At 39.2% G+C, this 17802-nt stretch overlaps 1 protein-coding gene across 1 annotated transcript in view; it reads left to right on the top strand.

The window, feature by feature from the left end:
• The first annotated feature begins 3170 nt into the window (after nucleotides 1-3170).
• Nucleotides 3171-17802, top strand: part of ADAMTS13 (ADAM metallopeptidase with thrombospondin type 1 motif 13) — a 57517-nt gene continuing 42885 nt past the window's right edge. Inside the window, exons 1-11 of the mRNA XM_044661295.1 lie at nucleotides 3171-3245; nucleotides 3719-3785; nucleotides 5645-5928; nucleotides 8048-8189; nucleotides 11046-11185; nucleotides 13610-13693; nucleotides 13824-13948; nucleotides 14183-14329; nucleotides 14822-14959; nucleotides 15229-15379; nucleotides 15893-15997. Coding sequence (XP_044517230.1) covers nucleotides 3171-3245; nucleotides 3719-3785; nucleotides 5645-5928; nucleotides 8048-8189; nucleotides 11046-11185; nucleotides 13610-13693; nucleotides 13824-13948; nucleotides 14183-14329; nucleotides 14822-14959; nucleotides 15229-15379; nucleotides 15893-15997 — 1458 coding nt within the window. The remainder of the gene's footprint in view (nucleotides 3246-3718; nucleotides 3786-5644; nucleotides 5929-8047; nucleotides 8190-11045; nucleotides 11186-13609; nucleotides 13694-13823; nucleotides 13949-14182; nucleotides 14330-14821; nucleotides 14960-15228; nucleotides 15380-15892; nucleotides 15998-17802) is intronic.

Genomic DNA, 17802 nt, shown 5'->3' with positions numbered 1-17802 from the left:
GGTAGCTCCGTGGATTGAAAGTCCGGCCTAGAGATGGGAGGTCCTAGGTTCAAATCCGGCCTCAGCCACTTCCCAGCTGTGTGACCCTGGGCAAGTCACTTGACCCCCATTGCCCACCCTTACCACTCTTCCACCTAGGAGCCAATACACAGAAGTTAAGGGTTTAAAAAAAATACATTAATTAGAGTGGAATAAAATATTAAAAAAAAAAAGAGCTGGTAAAGATACTTTTGTATAAGAAGGTCTTTCCCCCTTTTTTTGGACCTTTATGGTTTTTTGAAATGTGCTGTCTAAACTTGTTTTTTAAAAATCAAAGTTTTCAAAGAGGCCAGTGATTTTTCTATTTACTAGTTATTTTTTTGAGATGAGATATATTACATTTTCTCTATTTTTTCAGGTGTTTGATTTTATTCTAATGTTTCTTGCTTTCTCATAGAGCCATTGTTCTGTTAAGTCTATTCTAGTTTTTAGGGAGTCTGTTATTTGGATAAAAGTGATCACTTTCTAGAGGAAGCTAGGTGGCTCAGTGGATAGACTTGGAGATGAGAGGTCCTGGGTTCAAATGTGGCTTCAGATACTTCCTTGCTGTGCAACCAAGGGCAAGTCACTTAATCCAGTTGCCTAACCCTTACTGTTCTTCTGCCACAGAACCAATATTTAATATTGATTCTAAGACAGAAGGTAAGAGTAAAAAGAAAAAAAAGATGTATCACGTTTTCTCCTAAGTTATTTATTCTCCTTCTAATTCTTTCCTCTGGAACTTTTATTTCATTCATTTTTGTCACTTCATTTCTTCTAAGTATTTATATAATTCTTGTGGAACAGATTTTCTCCCTCTGAATCTTTGCTTAGAGCTGTTACAGTTATTCACTCCTTTTGGAGAATCTCCATATCTACTAGACCTATATTTATACTGGCTAATGCCTTCTTTGGTTATTCATTTCTCTGGCTTTGATTCCTGAACTGGGGCTTTGTACCTGGGCCAAACTCTATCCCTTTTTTCAATTTAGGATGGAGTGATTGGTTTTAGTTGGTGTATTCCTTGGTTTCCTGGGTTCCTGTGCCAATTTCCACCTACCAGAGTTAGTCTCCTCTGGATCTTTGAAGTTCAGAGTGCAGGATCTTTAGGTCTTTCTATGTCATTTCAGGAATCTTGGAGATCCCGGACACCTTGTCTATCTCAGACTGAACATTGCCATGCCATGCTGGTCACTACTACTCCCCAGGGCTTTCAAGGTCTCCATTCTGAGATTCAGTGACTTCTCTGGGACTTTCTCACTTCTCAGGGATTTTCTGATGGGCCTTTCATTCTCACTGTTTCCAGACACAGAGGTTTATAGCCTTCATAGGACTCTGGTAACCCTGAGAGGCTGCCCTCCCATTTGCCTTCTCTGGCATTAATGCTGGCTTTGCAGACAGCCCCTTTCCTTATTTAGCCTGTGGTCTACTGGTTGAATTCTTGTGCACTTCTGGGATAGAATTCTGTTTCCAAATTTTGGAATATTCTACAGTTTTCATGGGTGGCACACATTTTGTGCTTTAAAGCCTTGGTTTTTAAATGTCACAAATAAAATCAGAATATTATCATTAGCTAAGGCACAATATACATGGAGAATCAGGTTCATTAATAATAGTGGAAATACATTCATGTGAAATGTTCATAATAATTTTGACTTTAGGGGGCTATCTTTTTAGATATGATTAGCATATAATTTTTTAAAATCTCATAATGTGGCTATCAAAAAGCTTGTTCTAGAAACAGGACTAATTTTGCCATTTCATTGTTTGCTTATATTCTCAATATTAGTATAATCTTGTTTCTTTTCAAGAATCTTAAGTCACTTAAACTGAGCATGTATACATTAACATTGTTGTAATATGTTTAAAGCATGTGAAACAGGTAAAAGTATTACTGCCAGTGCCTCCATGTTATAGAATCCCCACATTTCCCTTAGGAAATGTGTACCATACATGTTACATCAATCAATTAACCTGTAAACATTTATTAAGCCTCTACAAAGTGCCAAGCAATGTGCTAAGTACTGGGGATACAAAAAGAGGCAAAAGACATTCCCTGCCCTCAAGGAGCTTACAATCTAATGTGGAGATGACATGCAAACAAATATATACAAAGCAAGCTATATGTAGGAGAAATAGGAAATAATTAAGAGAGGGAAGACTAGAATTAAGGATTGGGAAAACTTACCTGTAGAAAGCAGAATTTCAGTTGGCACTTAAAAGTCATGTTACATGAACTTACATGATCTGACATATAGACCAAGTCAAAAGCCAGTGTTAACCCACAATATTTGTAAAAATAAAACTTTAAGCTAAATATTAAATATTCATAAACTATTAAAATTATTAAATATTAGTAAAGTAGAATTTAAATGAAAATGTATTAGTAAAATTAATTCTTATTTGCTTACATGAAAATTATAAATATGTATTCTGTTAGTTTCTTCCTGCACCTCAATTTATTGTCTTACAAACCCCCAGGATACATGTGCTTTACTTTGGAGACCACTGATTTGGTTAAACTAATAGATTCAGGATGCTCCAGAGGAGTCATCCCTGTTTTTTTGAAATACCAAGGGAGAAGGACTTAATCCCATTCATAGACTGACATTTTCCAGCACATTCTTCCATGCTTCACTCTGTCAAGGCAAGCAACCATGATTACATGAAACTTTGGGGAAATGCCAAAACAATGGGATCAAATCCAATAACAATATCAAGAAGTATATCAATCACTCTGGAGAGTCACATGACCCACAGAGCAAAATTGAAACATTGAACTAAAAGTTCAGCCAGACTTCCATCCCTTCTGTCCTGTGGCATAAGAATCACCATTGTGAAGCTGAATCTTTTTGCTCTTAGAAATGGTCCGTTACCTAACTTCTTCCTCTTCGTTTGGTTGTATAATATGAACTATCTCAGACCTCTTAATCTTGCAAGTCTCCTAATGGGTAAACATTGCCTAATAGCTCCCTCCCAGCTGTTGCTGTCACGGTTGACATTGACCAGATTTCCCTCTTAGGTTCTCCATCCCACGATATAGCATCTTACATAGTTGCTTTAAGTTCTGAATTTGTCTTTTCCCTGAGACTGGATTTTGAGTAATACAGAGGGAAATCTTCAGCATAGTGTGAGCTACCTTTTCTCTGGCCATGGTCAGCACATGGGTGATCTTTGCTTCTGCTTTCTTCCTACTGGGATCTTTCCAGCTTCCAGCTTTCCAGGAGGTGAGTTTAATGCCTAGAAACTCTGGTCTTTGAAAAATCTGATGATATGGATTAAAATTGACCTTCATTCTGGTACACAAAGGAAACAGGAAGGCATGGATTCCAACCTGGACTCTAATGCTTACCAGCTATACGACTATCAGCAAGTTTCTTAAAACTCTCTGAGCTCAAGTCTCTTAAAACTCTCTGAGCCTTAGTGTCTTTACCTGTAAAATGAGGATAATAACTCCAGTTCCAACTTTAGGAGTGTTATGAGGCTCACATAAGATAATGGTTGTATAATTCTTTATGAGCTATAAATTAAAAAGACAGCTATTCTTTGGCATCAAATGTATGGCATAAAGTTAGAACTCAGAAAATGGGGACTGAAGCTAATTTATTTCAGAAGGAATGTTGTTATTATGATCATTGATTTTCATTTAGTCAAAGGTGAAAAATACATCTAGTTGCTTCTTCCTTTCTTTCTCTTTCAGAGATTTCTGATGGCTTTGGATCCAGAGAATATTTTCCATTATTTTGGTGCTGTTTCCACCCTAGAAGGTATTCTTCTGAAATGTCTTTTCAATAAGGGAAGCATTACTTATATTTATCTTACTTAGTAATTTGTTAAGTCAATATGTCTTTGATTTTCTTTTTTTACATCCCCCACTTTAGACTAAGAACCATGATACAAGGAAGAACCTTTTTCTTGGAAGTGTGTGTGAGGAGGAAGCTACTTTCTCTTCCATGAACCAAGTATCTTCCTGTTAATTAAATGCTTGCTGTTATCTTACTGACAAATATATAGAAACATGGTCTGAGTAGTTTCCAGGACAGAGCTAGAGGTCTGACTCCAGAACTTTCTATAAAAGAATTTATAAAAAATATCTCAAAGCAAATTGCTGCTAACTAGCTTGGGCAAGTAAATTCCTTTTTCTAGGTTTCTGTCTCATCTATACAAGAAATGCGTTAGAATAGATGCTCTCTAAAATCTTTTTAACTTAAACATTCTGTGATTTAGGAAGGATTATTTCTATTTGTAGAAACTTAGACTTTATTCCCTTTTATGGAAATGATAATAAATGGCATTGCCTCAATTTCTTTTTTAGCCAAAGAGATTTAATTGGTATAAACACTTTCCACCCTCACATATCAGTGGGGGTCTAGGAGCATGATAAAGTTCCTCATTGTATGAAATCCCTAGTCAAGAATAGGGAATCAGGGGACTTTTTACTATCAAAATGGACTCACTTATTATTTGCAGCCTTGCTCCACATAATTTATATTCAATTAAAGCCTGCGTACATTTATTCAGCACTTACAATGTTCAAAGTTCAAGAGGCATTATAGCATAGTAGATGGAGTGCTGGGTTTAGAGTCAGCAAGACCTTGTTCAAGGGCAGCTTGGTGGTGCAGTAGATAGAATGCCTGGCCTGAAGTTAGGAAGACTTTTATTCCTGAGTTCAAATCTGGCCTCAGATACTTACTAGTTGTTTGACTGTGGGCAAGTCACTTAACCCTGTTTGCCTTAGTTTCCTCATCTGTAAAATGAGCTGGAGAAGAAAATGGAAAACCCCTCTAGTATCTTTGCCAAGAAAACTCCAAATTGGGTCATGGAGAGTAAGATACAACTGAAACAACTAAATCACAATAAACAACAAAAGACCTTGTTCAAATCTGACTTCTATGGTATACTAGCTATGTGATCCTAGGCAAATATATCACTTATATTGACTCAGGGCTCACCCAATAATTCTTTTTTTTTTTTTAACCCTTTCCTTCTGTCTTAGTATCAATTCTAAGACAGAAGATCAAAGTCTAAGCAATTGGGTTTATGTGACTTGCCCAGGAACACACAGTTATGAAAGGTCTAATATCAGATTTGAACCTAGGTTCTCCTAACTCCGGACCTGTCACTCTATCCACTGTGCTACCTAGCTGCTTCCTACCCACTAAGTCTTAAGTGTTTTTATCTGACTAGATGACTCCACACTGGGAATTTGCACTGCTGACTAAATCAAAGATCTTTAGGGGTATTAGTGGATATGCTTGGCACTGTTAGGCTTTGGGGATACAAAGATAAAGAATGACAGTCTCTGCCCTGAAGGAGTTTATATTCAATTCAGTGGTAGAGGCCAGAGGCCGGGGAAAATACATGTACAAAGAGAAATATAATATCAGATAATTAGAGGAAAAAGAGAGCACTAAATTGGGACTCTACACAGGTATGGTCAGTAGCTCATAGATTAGTGGAGAAAGGATGATAATTTGAAAGGTGGAGGTAATCCCTTGAAGGCTCTTCCTGTCAAATAAATTAATGGAAGGAATTCAGTTTTGCCCATTTTCTCATATGGAAAGAACTGTAGAAATGCTAAGCTAGGATTTTCTAAAATACACACTGGCCATCTTGTTTTCTTCAGCCCTAGAGTTTGATGTGCTTCAGCTCAGCTGCCTTTGTGAAGACCACCAGATCTCCAGGATGCATTGTAAGACCCAGCGCTGCTCCTTCCAGGCCCTGGGAGAACTCTATGTTTTCGAGTTTCCTGAAGAGTTCAGCCTACTGATCCCATCTTTTACTAGCAGATGGGTAATTAACTCCTCTCTCTGGCTGCTGAGACAATATCCAGACAACTGCTTTACAGGAGGCAAGATCTTGCTGCCCTCTAGGGCAACTGCTAAAATCACTTACTGTGCTGGGCAGTTGGTGAGTGAATATCTTAATTATTTAAGGCTTCATCTCATTAGTATTATATAGTAAGTAGCTAGGTAGAATGATGTAGGTGAGAGGTAGGGTGGGAGGGATGTTGAGGGTGACAGCCACTAGAACACAAAGTACAAGAATGGGAAGAAGGTTCTGTGAAAATGTATACCATTACTTTTCCCCCAATTCTATTATTGAATATATCTTTAAAAAAATATCCAGTTCCCAAGTTGGTGAAGATAGTAGTCAAGAGATTTAGGCTCTTAGATTCACAGATTTAGAGCTAGAAAGGACCTTATAGCCCATCTTTTTTTTTTTTTCACGAATCTCTTGATTTTTTTTAATTAAAAAAAATTTTTTTTATTTTTTAGAAAAATTTTCCATGGTTATATGGTTCATATTCTTTCTCTTCCCCTCAAAACCTCCCCCATGCAGCCAACACGCATTTCCACTGTGTCACTGATCAAGACCTATTTCTATATTACTGATAGTTCCACTGGGGTGGTCGTTTAGAGTCTACATCCTAAATCATATCCCCATCAACCCATGTGTTCAAGCAGTTGTTTTTCTTCTGTTTCTACTCCCACAGTTCTTTCTCTGAATGTGGATAGTGTTCTTTCTCATAAGTCCCTCAGAATTGTCCTGGATCATTGCATTGCTGCTGGTAGAGAAGTCCATTACATTTGATTTTACCACAGTGTATCAGTCTCTGTGTACAATGTTCTTCTGGCTCTGCTCCTTTCACTTTGCATCAATTCCTGGAGGTTGTTTCAGTTCACATGGAATTCTTCCAGTTCATTATTCCTTTGAGCACAATAGTATTCCATCACCAAAAGATACCACAATTTGTTCAGTCATTCCTCAATTGAAGGGCATCCCCTCATTTTCCAGTTTCTTGCCTCTATAACTTATATTGTCCAATTCCCTCAATTTATAGATGAGGAAAATGAGACCCTTAACTTCTGTTAAGTCACTTGCCCAGGGGCACACAGGTAGTAAGTAGTTAAGTTGGTTTTCAAACCCAAGTCTTCTGATTTCAAATATAGTGTTTTTTTCACTGTATTATGTTGTGCCTCTAAGCAGGTCTGTGGTGTTATCCAATTTGCTTTCCCTCTCTTGGATTCAGTTTTCTCACCTCTAAAATGAGAGGGTCAGACTCTAAATAATTTTAAAGATATTTTTCCATTTCAAAGATTCTTTGATTCTGATACATTTCCGTGACGGGTTTGGGACTATGTACCAAGGCTGAGAGTCTTTTCTGACTTTTATACAGCATTAAGCTAGTAAAAGATTTTACCTTGGGGCTTCCACACTAATCTTCTAAGGCCTAAATATTGTTGACCTCAAAGGGTGATTAGGCAAAGTTTTGAAGAACTGTATTTGGAAGATGGTTGTTTGTGAGCTCAGAATATAATCTTACTAAGGTCAAAGCCATGGGTTTCAGGCCCTCAATAGGCCAGTTAGCTTGATAGGAATAAAAACTGGCATCCTCAAACACCTTTCAAATATGCATTTGTGTTCATAAGAGGAAAGAAAAAGCGAAAGCAGGTGAATTAGTGTTAATCCATATTCCCTGTCAGACATATACTCAGTGAATATCTTCTATGGGTAGCGGGGTCACTAATAGCATTGTAGCAGGATTGCAGTTATCTGGGATAATCCTGGGGTAGGAGAGGGAGATCAGGGTAGAAAGATCCACTCAAAGTTTGGATACAAGTCATTGAAAAGCCCTTATTGTTATATTCTTCTGTAACCCAAGTAGGTTCTTTTCACTACACAGAGTTTAAAGAGAGGAAAATGAAACAAGGGTAGTCCCTCTAAAATGCAGACTTGCTGAGTACAAAGTATACATAGACAGAAAAAACAGAATAAGTGATTTGCAGATATAGATTTACATTATCTTATGGCTGAATTCATCATTATGAGAAGGACCCTACAAGGTAGAATACATAATTAAAAGACTTGCAAACAGAAGTGTGGGGAGGAAATCTAAGCATAAAATTTGTTCCATCTGTGCTAACATGAAGAATAATTCTAAAATGAAGTCGCTTGCCTCAAGAGAGGAATGATTTATAAAGGCCCCTCTTTCTTTGCTCCCACCCTCTTTTTTTCTTTTTATCAGCATGGGGAAGTCAGAGTGAAGGGTGAACAACTTTACATTCAACCTCTGAAGAGTGAGCACTGGAACCTGTTGCCAGACTGCTGTCATGCCCAGCCCCACCTTATTCATAAGGCTACTCAGAGGGCAGCAGGGGCCTCACAAGGTACCAGCCTCCTTCCTCAGGCAGAAGGATATCGTCTAGGAAAGTTATGTGGCAAAGCACCTTATATAAAGTATATAAGTTTTATAAAACTTCCCATAGTCATTTGAGACTTTTGGGAATCATTTGAAATACCTGTGAATCCCAGGCAGAGTCATTTTTCTTCTAGGATGAAGACTTCTGAGGGAATGTACTGAGAGGTAGGGGAAATATTTCTCCCTAGATGGTGCAGCCTACTGGGTCATCCACTTAACACTATTCACTCTAAGCCCTAATATCTCAGAGGAAATTATATCCAGTCCTATTCCCTCCAAACCAGTAAGCAACATCACCATAAATGTAACTAGATAAAACCTTAGCTAATTGGATTATACTAGCAAACCTAGATTAATCAACCAATAAGCATTATTGAGCAACTACTATGTGGCTAGCACTAGGGTAGGCACTAGGAATACAAAGACAAAAATGACAGTTTTTGACTTCAAGGAGATTATTTCTATCTGGTGAGACAATATATAGATAAATATATACAAAATAAATGAGGTGAACTTTTTTTTTTTTTTTTTTTTTTTTTTTTTTTTTTTTTGGTGGGGAGAAGCCTAGTAGCTACAGGAATCAAGAAACTCTTCCTGTATAAGGTGTTGCCTTAGGGGCAACTAGGTAGCACCATGGATAGAGAGTCAGGAGGACCTGGGTTCAAATCTTGTTTTAGACTTGTTTTTGACACACTTCCTAGCTGTGTGACCCTGGGCAAGTCACTTAACCCCAATTTCCTAACCCTGACCTCTTTTTTGTCTTATACCTGATTCAAAGACATTAAAGATATTAAAAAATAAAAATAGGGGCAGCTGGGTAGCTCAGTGGATTGAGAGTCAGGCCTAGAGACTGGAGGTCCTAGGTTCAAATCTGACCTCAGACACTTCCCAGCCATGTGACCCTGGGCAAGTCACTTGACCCCCATTGCCTACCCTTACCACTCTTCCACCTATACGTCAATACACAGAAGTTAAGGGTTTAAAATTAAAAAATAAATAAATAAATAAAAAATAAAAATAAAAGTTGTCTTTCAATTAGATAGAGTAAGCAGAGGAAGGCTTTGAACCCAAGAAGAAACAATGCTTATTTCAAAGTGGCCTCAGGTTTTAGAGATTAGAATTCAAGACAAATGTGAACAAGTCCAGTTCAGGCCTTGGGTGGAATAGGGATTGTTAATTCAAGGTAGTTTGAAGGGCAAGGAAAGGCTGGCCACTCCATTCAACATGTATTCTGGCACAATCTTTCTTTCCTTGCTGGTCTGAAATCTCTACCACCATAGCACTAATAGATTAAATAACAAAGTCCAACATGAGAAGGGGGTCTTTTTCAGAAGACTGCATAAAGAATTCCCAAGTGGTTTCATACCATGGTATAGGTATTAGAGACTGATTTGGGAGTCAAAAGGGCCTAGGTCTAGTTCTGCCCCCGACACTTTTTTTTTTTTAACTTCCAAGCATTCTTTATTTAAAACAAAACAAAACAAAACAAAACCTTATCTTCAGTCTTGGAATCAATACTTTATATCCATTCTAATGCAAAAGAGAAGTCAGAGCCAGGAAATAGTGTTTTTTTTTTTTTTAACATTTATTAATATTCATTTGCCCCTGACACTTATTAACTTCTCTGGGTTGCAGGCAACTCTTTAAGACTTTAAGTTGGGGATTTCTAGGTGGTTCAAAGGATCAACAGCCCGGCCTAGAGACTGGAGGTTTTGGGTTCAAATCTAACTTCAGAGACTTCCTTGCTATGTGACCCTGGGCATGTCACTTAACCCCCATTGCCTAGCTGTTACTGTTCTTCTGCCTTGGAACTAATACTTAGTATTGATTTTAAGATAGAAAGCAAGGGTTTAAAAAAAAGGACTTTAAATTACAGAAAAATTATATTGGTAGGGGAAGTTTCCATAGTAGGAATAGGTATACTGATGAAATTTTTGGCCCAGACCACCCCCTCTCCACCCCTGCTGCAAAACCCTTAAGTATTCTCCTCTATTTTCTTCCATTAACATACTTAACATGATCTGACCCGAAACCTGCCAAAACACTTTGACAGCTAATTGGAAGACAGACTCAATGGGAAAAGATTTGAGTCAGGGAAAGCATGCAGGGGACTATTAAAATAGTCCAGACCTGAGGTGAGGAGGACCTGTACCAGGATGCATTGTCATTATCAGAAGAGAAAGAGGGAAGTATATGAGAAATGTTTCAAAGGAAGAATAAACAGGTCTCAATAACTGATTGACTATGGTAGAGAGAGAGAATGAGGGAGGAATTGAGAATGACACCCAGATTGCAAGTCTGGGTGACTGGAAGGATGATGGTGTCTTTGACAGCAGCAGAAGAAAGGACCCCTAAAGGGATCCTTCTAGTATTGCCAACTTCTGATGGAGTCTTTCACGAGCCTAATTAGGGTAGTCCCTTTTATTCAGACCTCTCTTACATATGTAACCTAGAGACTCAGAGTTCTCAGAGTAGGTACAGAGAGAGGAGTTCACTTGTCCAGGTCCACAACACTACCTGGCTGGGCAGAGATGGTTCATAATCCTATTGTGGGATCAGATACAATCACTACTGGATCAAAGAGAGTCCCTTGGTTTACCTTGCCCTTTTTATAGAGTGATCTGCAAATTTCCCATCACCTACTCAATTCCAAGTCAATAAGCCCTATAGGGTACTTTGGATCTGGGTAGCATCATTGAAAGTGGGGGAAACAAAAACCCTTTTTCCTAACTTTGGGACTTTGAGGGACTCTATCTTTATGAGGGAAAAATACTCTGATTTATCTTCTTGCTCTTTCTTGCTCACATTCTCTGGCACTCTGCAGCTCGCCGACTTTCTGCTCGGATCTCCAAAAGGGCCCTAGGAAGTGTCAAACACCTGGAGCTACTGGTTGTGGTGGGCCATGATGTCTATGAGCATCACAAGGAAGACACAGAGCGATATATCCTCACCAACCTCAATATTGTGAGTGATTTCCAAAGCAGGGCCCTAGATCACATTGTCTTTGAAATATTCTAACAACTCCTATTATACAGTGCTTTAATATTTATCTTCAAAAGACTTTTGGTGGAAAACACTTCAGAGAAATGCTGAACAAGTCCTTAGAATTAAATGCTGTCCTTGTAACTATGGGAGAGAGTTGTCCTGTCTATCCCTCTAACCATTTACCTGACTTATCATTGACTAGTCATCCATTTCTTACATTCTGAAATGTGGTGAGTTGGATTTATCCTCTATAGAGATTTACTCTCCTCAACTCATTCATGATTTTATGGAACAATGCATATAACTGATGTCCTTTGACATAAGTTGGCCATGTGGCCCTAGGCAAGTAGAAGTTGCTAAGCACATGCTGATCTGAATTAACAGAGCAAGTCCTGGTCTGGGATTCTACATCCCAAGGAATCATAGGTCCTATCCAAAAACAAATGAAAGATGTACAATAATATTTCATATTTCTATGGCTTTTTCACTTTCCCAATTCTTTTGCATATCTCTATTATATTGTTTAAGCCAAAATCTGCTCAGATGAGAGTGGCAGGTATTTTAAATCTCATCTTATAAAGGCTCAGCCAGTAGTATACAAAGGTTGCTTCTTAGTTTCTGTTGTCGTTCATTTGTTTCAGTAGTGTCTGACTCTTTGCTACCCCATTTGGGATTTTTTTTGCAAAGATACTGGAATGATTTGCTATTTCTTTCTCCAGCTGATTTTACAGATGAAAAAACAATGCAAACAAGGTTACGTGACCTGTCCAGGTCACATAGCTAGTAGTGTCTGAAACTTGATTTGAATTCAAATCTTCCTGATTCCAAGCCCTGCACTCTATCCATTGTGCCACCTAGCTGTCCATTTCTACTTCTATAAAATAAGAGTGATGAACTGCAAAATCTCCAAAGTCCCTTCTAGCTGTTACATGCCATGGTTCTAGGTGATTTGCCTAGGATCCCTTAATAAGTACAAAGCAGACTTAAGGCTCAGGTCTCCTGATTCAGCTCACCAAGTTGCAAATGCTTCACTTTTCTACTTTTTATTAATTATTTCTATTAATAATAATTGTTATATGAATCCTCTCTTCCTTTAAGATGTAGCTCATACACTGCCATCTGGATAAAGCTTTTCCTGAGTCCCCAACAACTAGTATCCTCCCTTGTTGGAAGCCATTGAGAGAAACAGAGTCTCTAACAGATATTTTTATCTGAACCCCATCAAAAGATTAATGCATTCTAGCAAGGCTGTGGTTTGACCTACTATGCAAATCAGAGCCAGACAGGATGGGCTATGTAAGATAAAAATCTGAAACTCCTCTCTTTGATTCCTTTTATGATCCATACCTTTTCTTATTGGAAAACATTATAGTTTTATTGGAAACTTTAAGTTCTTATCAAACCCGCAGTTAAGAGGTTAACAGTTTCCCTCCAAGACAGAAAAGCAGAAAATTAAGCTGAATCTGTTCCCAGACAGCCAAGGTCAAGAACTGGACAAAAATTAGACAAGACCTCATCAAGCAGGTGCTTTGCTCCCAAGAAAAGTATAAAATTCAATTTATTAGGATATCTTTAACTATTACCAGAATTAGCTTCCTGATAATAAGGTGGCTAAAATTCAGCCTTGGACCTTGTTCTATTCTGGGCCTATCTTTACCTTGAAGCCACTGAGGCTCCTTTGTATTTTTTTTTTTAATTTTAAACCCTTAACTTCTGTGCATTGACTTATAGGTGGAAGATTGGTAAGGGTAGGCAATGGGGGTCAAGTGACTTGCCCAGGGTCACACAGCGGCTCCTTTGTATTTTAACATGATATAATTTGTAATTTCTGCACAACTGCAAAGCTTCTTGGTGTTCTTTGTGTGAAATGAGTCTTGAAATCTGTATAAATAAACTCCATGCTCCCTGTCAGCTGGAGAAATCATGAGCCAACAGACAGGAGGTCTCCCTCTTCCTCCTTTCTCACCTAAGCTGTCCTTATCAGATTCCTGGAGCTGTTGGATAGCTTTCAACATTCCCTCTTCCTCCTTTCTCACCTAAGCTGTCCTTATCAGATTCCTGGAGCTGTTGGATAGCTTTCAACACTCCCTTTCATAGTACCTAGATTAAACTACTGTGTGTGTATACATATATATTTATGTATGTATTTGTTAACTTTATATTTATGCAATATATATATGCATATATATATATTTACATATGCTACTTGTTTCCTCCATTAGAATGTAAAATTTCTTATGATCAGGGATCGTTTTATTTTTTTTTACATGTATTTTTGGCACTTTACTGCTCTGGTACATAAGAGGTTCTTAATGAACACTTGTTAACTGACTGATTTTGATCAGGGCAGGGTTTCTTTACTACTGACTCCTTCCATCTCTCTGCTGCTTTACTTCTTAATAGGGAGCAGAGCTACTGAGAGATGTTTCCCTAGGAGCCCAGTTCCGAGTTCACCTGATAAAAATGATCATCCTGACTGAGCCAGAGGTAGGAAGTAGATTGAATTCAGGGAAAATCCCCTTTCTCCTCCTGCCTACCCCTTAGCCAGTGGCCCAGATGTGCTGGCTTCAGAGGCTATTCTTTAGAGGGCCTCCTTTCTTTCTACTCCTTCCCTCAGGCTCATCTGAATATTACTGCCAATCTCACCTCCTCACTGCTCAGCGTTTGTGAGTGGAGCCAGAGAATCAATCCCCCAGATGACACCCATCCACACCATGCTGACTTGGTCCTCTACATCACAAGGTACCTGAGTTCCCTATTCTGGATGTCCTGGAGAGTCAAAAATCTGGCACGGGACTGCTTTTCCTAGGTCCCACTCCTACTCTTTTAACCACAACTCAAACAAGCTTCAGTAGCAATAATTTGGGGAGTGAAAAAGTTTGAAAAATTTCCAAGTACTCTTGCTTGCATCTATCCAGTCATTTTGCTTTACCTGTGCCTCTTGGCCTAGCCCCATGTACTGTCTTTCTTTTGGAGGTTTGATCTGGAGCTGGCAGATGGCAACAAACAGGTACGGGGGGTGACCCAGCTTGGGGGTGCTTGTTCCTCCTCCTGGAGCTGCCTCATCACAGAAGATACAGGATTTGATCTAGGGGTCACCATTGCTCATGAGATTGGACACAGGTATGTGACCTTCCTCCAGCCCCTAGTAAAGCAGGAGAAGTAGCAGGAAGTAAAATCTATTAGAAGGCCAGAAATGATTCCAGAAAGGAAATATGGCAAAAGAGTTAAGACTGGATAGACTTTGGAAGCAGGTCATAGAAAAAATTGCCAGGTACCCAAACCCCTTTACTTGGGTAGGAGAAGATATACTGCATGGCCCAGTGATTAGGGAAAGTAAGGGAAAGCAAACATTTTATTAGGAAAGTTTTGGGAGAATGTTTATGAGGAGAATAGGAAGTTGGACACTTTTTAGATTCAGTGATGGAGAAATATCTCATTGGAGCATGGTAAAACCAAAGAAAAATTGGCATCTCCAACTAGTCTTAAAACATGTCCTAGATGGGAATGGAGGAGAAAAGAGGATGTTGTTCACCTTTAAAGAAGGCAAATACAACACAATTTCCCTTAGAAAAAAGAACAAATAGTCCCTAATTACCCTGTTCTTGTCTGCAGCTTTGGTATCGATCATGATGGGGCTGAGAAAAACAGCTGTAGCAGCAGTGACCACATCATGGCCCCTGGTGGCACCCCAAACAGCATTGGCCTCACGTGGTCTGAGTGCAGCCGAGAGCAGTTTCTGCGCTTTGTTAGGTAATGAGAACTGAGTCCATTCCATTACTCCCTGGTGTGTTGTGTGAATGAAGTGGGGGTGGGGGGAGGAGAGGAGACAAGGGAGAGGCAGACAGGTGGGAGGGAGAGGGACCTTCTGGTTTGATATTTAATGAGTTCTGGTCCATAAGGATCCTGAAGTAAATCTGCCCCTGTTTTGGTGACTTGCATCCCTGAGATGTGTGGGGGCCTGTTGACCTGGCGAACCTTGGGATAAGTGGGAAGGTAAAGTCTGCTGGGACCTATGCCAGCACAGGGAAGGCAAGCTGTGTGAATGATCTGCCTGACTTGGAAGGAACAATCCCCCGGGCAGAGCCTGGCCTCTACTATGGGACAGATGAGCAGTGCAGAGTTGCCTTTGGGAGTGCTGCTGTGGCCTGCACCTTCTCCAGGGATGATGTTGTAGGTAGAACCTTATATCTGTTCAGATCTCTCCCCTATCCTACCCTGCACTGGCTCCCAATCTTCCCTCTCCCATTCACCATACTTCTCCATCATCTGGTCCCAAATGTCCTTGCCCTAATAACCTCTGGTTCATGTAGTATAGATTTAGAACTGAAAGGGATCTTATGAGGTCACTGAGTCCAACTCCCTCATTTTACACATGCAGAAACTGAGACACAGAGAGTTTAAGTGACCAGGGTTACAAAGCTAGTGAATGTCCAAGGGTTGGACCGAAGCCCAGGACTTCCCGTCTCCAAGCCTAATGTCCTAGCTACTACATCACACTGCCTCTCTGGTAGTATCCAGTTCCCCAGATGTCTCTCCAGTGGAATTAGCATCCCCACTGCAAAGTGGTCTGGCATCAGCAATCTCATGGCGTCTACAGCAGTGAATCCTGACCCTGAAGCCCACAACAAAATGGACTTTACAGGCCTAGTATCAAACTTGCAGCCTTCTTGCATCCCTTCTCAGGATATGTGCCAAGTTCTCTCCTGCCATACAGACCCTCAGGACCAAACCAGCTGCAGTCGTATCCTTATCCCACTCTTAGATGGAACTGAATGTGGAGTTAATAAGGTAAAAAGCAAGGTTTGCATTGGATGTTTAAAGATAATGCTTCTGGCTGGGCATAGTTAACTTGGTTTGCAGGATAAAGGCAGGAGGGATAATAGTTTGAGAAAAAGATAATATTGGTATACCACCATGCTTTTAGTGATGGATCTCTCTCTGCCTAGTTCTATGTCTCCCTCATATTGAGGGAGTTCTGCTGTAATGTAGGGATAAAGGTAGATCACTGCTTTAGGCTGAATTTGTAGAAATGCTACATTTTTGTGGGGAGGGAGAGCTACCAAATACTGGAGTCAGATCTTTGGCTTTGCAGTTCAGAAATTTATTTTTATTAGGATGTCTAAGGATGACCAGGACCTGGTGCACTAGCTCACTATAGAAGGAATGAATTTGATATGTCAGAGGGTCAATTTAGTAATTTTCAGTGAACTATCTATACCAGTCAAAATAACTAGGATTGGCCATTTTCACAAGATCTACCCTTCCTGGTTAGTAAGTGCACTCAGGAGTCATAGTGATGGCTTGGGAAGCACAGTAAAAAGCAATTCTTTATTCTTTTTGTAATTTAACTGGGGACCTGGAGTCCTCTTACCATAGAGATATGTAGGGATTATCCACCTCAAGTGACAGGAAGTAGAAACCATAGAGACAGGAAGAAGAAACCATAGAGATAAGAAGGAGGAACCATAGAGACAGGAAGTGAGATAGGAAAAGGATTTAAAAGGGACCAGTGTCAATTGGTAGGTGGGTCAGTTGCTGACAGTTGGCTGTCAGTTGCTGACCTTTAGGTTTTGGCAGTGGTGGGGAAGTTGGCTACTGGGAGTGTATTGGGTTGGTGGTTGGTGTTTCATTGCTGAAATATAAAGGAGGGCCTGAGCTTACTGAGAGAGCTTTTGGCTTTAGCCTTTAGAGGGCTTTTTGGCTTTTGAGTTTTTGGTTTTTGGTTTGGGCTGTTAGGTTTTTTCTTTCTTGAACTTTTTGGCTAGTCTTCGTTGACAGAACTAATTGGGGTTGGATTAAACACTGATTGGATTGGTTTTGATTGGGCTGGATTGCATTGGAACTTTGTTGGGTGGTTGTTATTAGTGGTAGTTATAGGTAAATATAGGCAGTTTTAGGTAGTAATTATAGGTAGTTATAGGATAACTAGTATAGATATTATGAAATTTTCTTTCTCTACCTCTTTCCTATATTTCTCTCCTTTACTATATTCATTTTACTATATTCTTTTACTGTTTCTATGTTAAACTAAATTGTCAATTGTTAAAAACTGCTAGAAGTTTTCTTTTCTCTGCTTAAGGGGATAATATTAATCTACAACTGTACTATAATCTCATTAAAACTTACATTATTGAAAGCTGCTCTCTTATTTTGTCAAAACACCTATATTAACCCTTACAACATGGATCTGGAAAAATGGGAGTTGCTCTGATGCTCAGTTGATTTTTTTTTTTCTCTGTCTTTAGTGCCTACAAGGAATTATGAGCATCTTACTGTTTTACCTTATCCTTTTTTGTGTGGTGAAACATTCCAAACAATTGCTCTTCTACTATACATAATCAGGTCTAATTTCATTAGCTGACTTTACATTAGTTGAGTTACACTGAGCTTAGCAATTCAACAAATCTTCCACCTATTATGCTCAAGACACTGATGCTACAAAGATTAAGCAATAGCATAACCTTTGCTCTTCAGAGGGCTTACATTCTACTGCAGAGTGGTGGATAAGCATCTACATAAAATAACAAATTAGAAAGTGAAAAGGGCAAAATTGAACTCATATTCATCTTAGAATAGTACCCTATGGAACATAA

The sequence above is a fragment of the Gracilinanus agilis genome, chromosome 2 (genome assembly GCF_016433145.1).
Source record: "Gracilinanus agilis isolate LMUSP501 chromosome 2, AgileGrace, whole genome shotgun sequence".
NCBI lineage: Eukaryota > Metazoa > Chordata > Mammalia > Didelphimorphia > Didelphidae > Gracilinanus > Gracilinanus agilis.
Note: the sequence above shows the minus strand (reverse complement) of the source record. Positions and strands in the feature narration are given on the sequence as shown.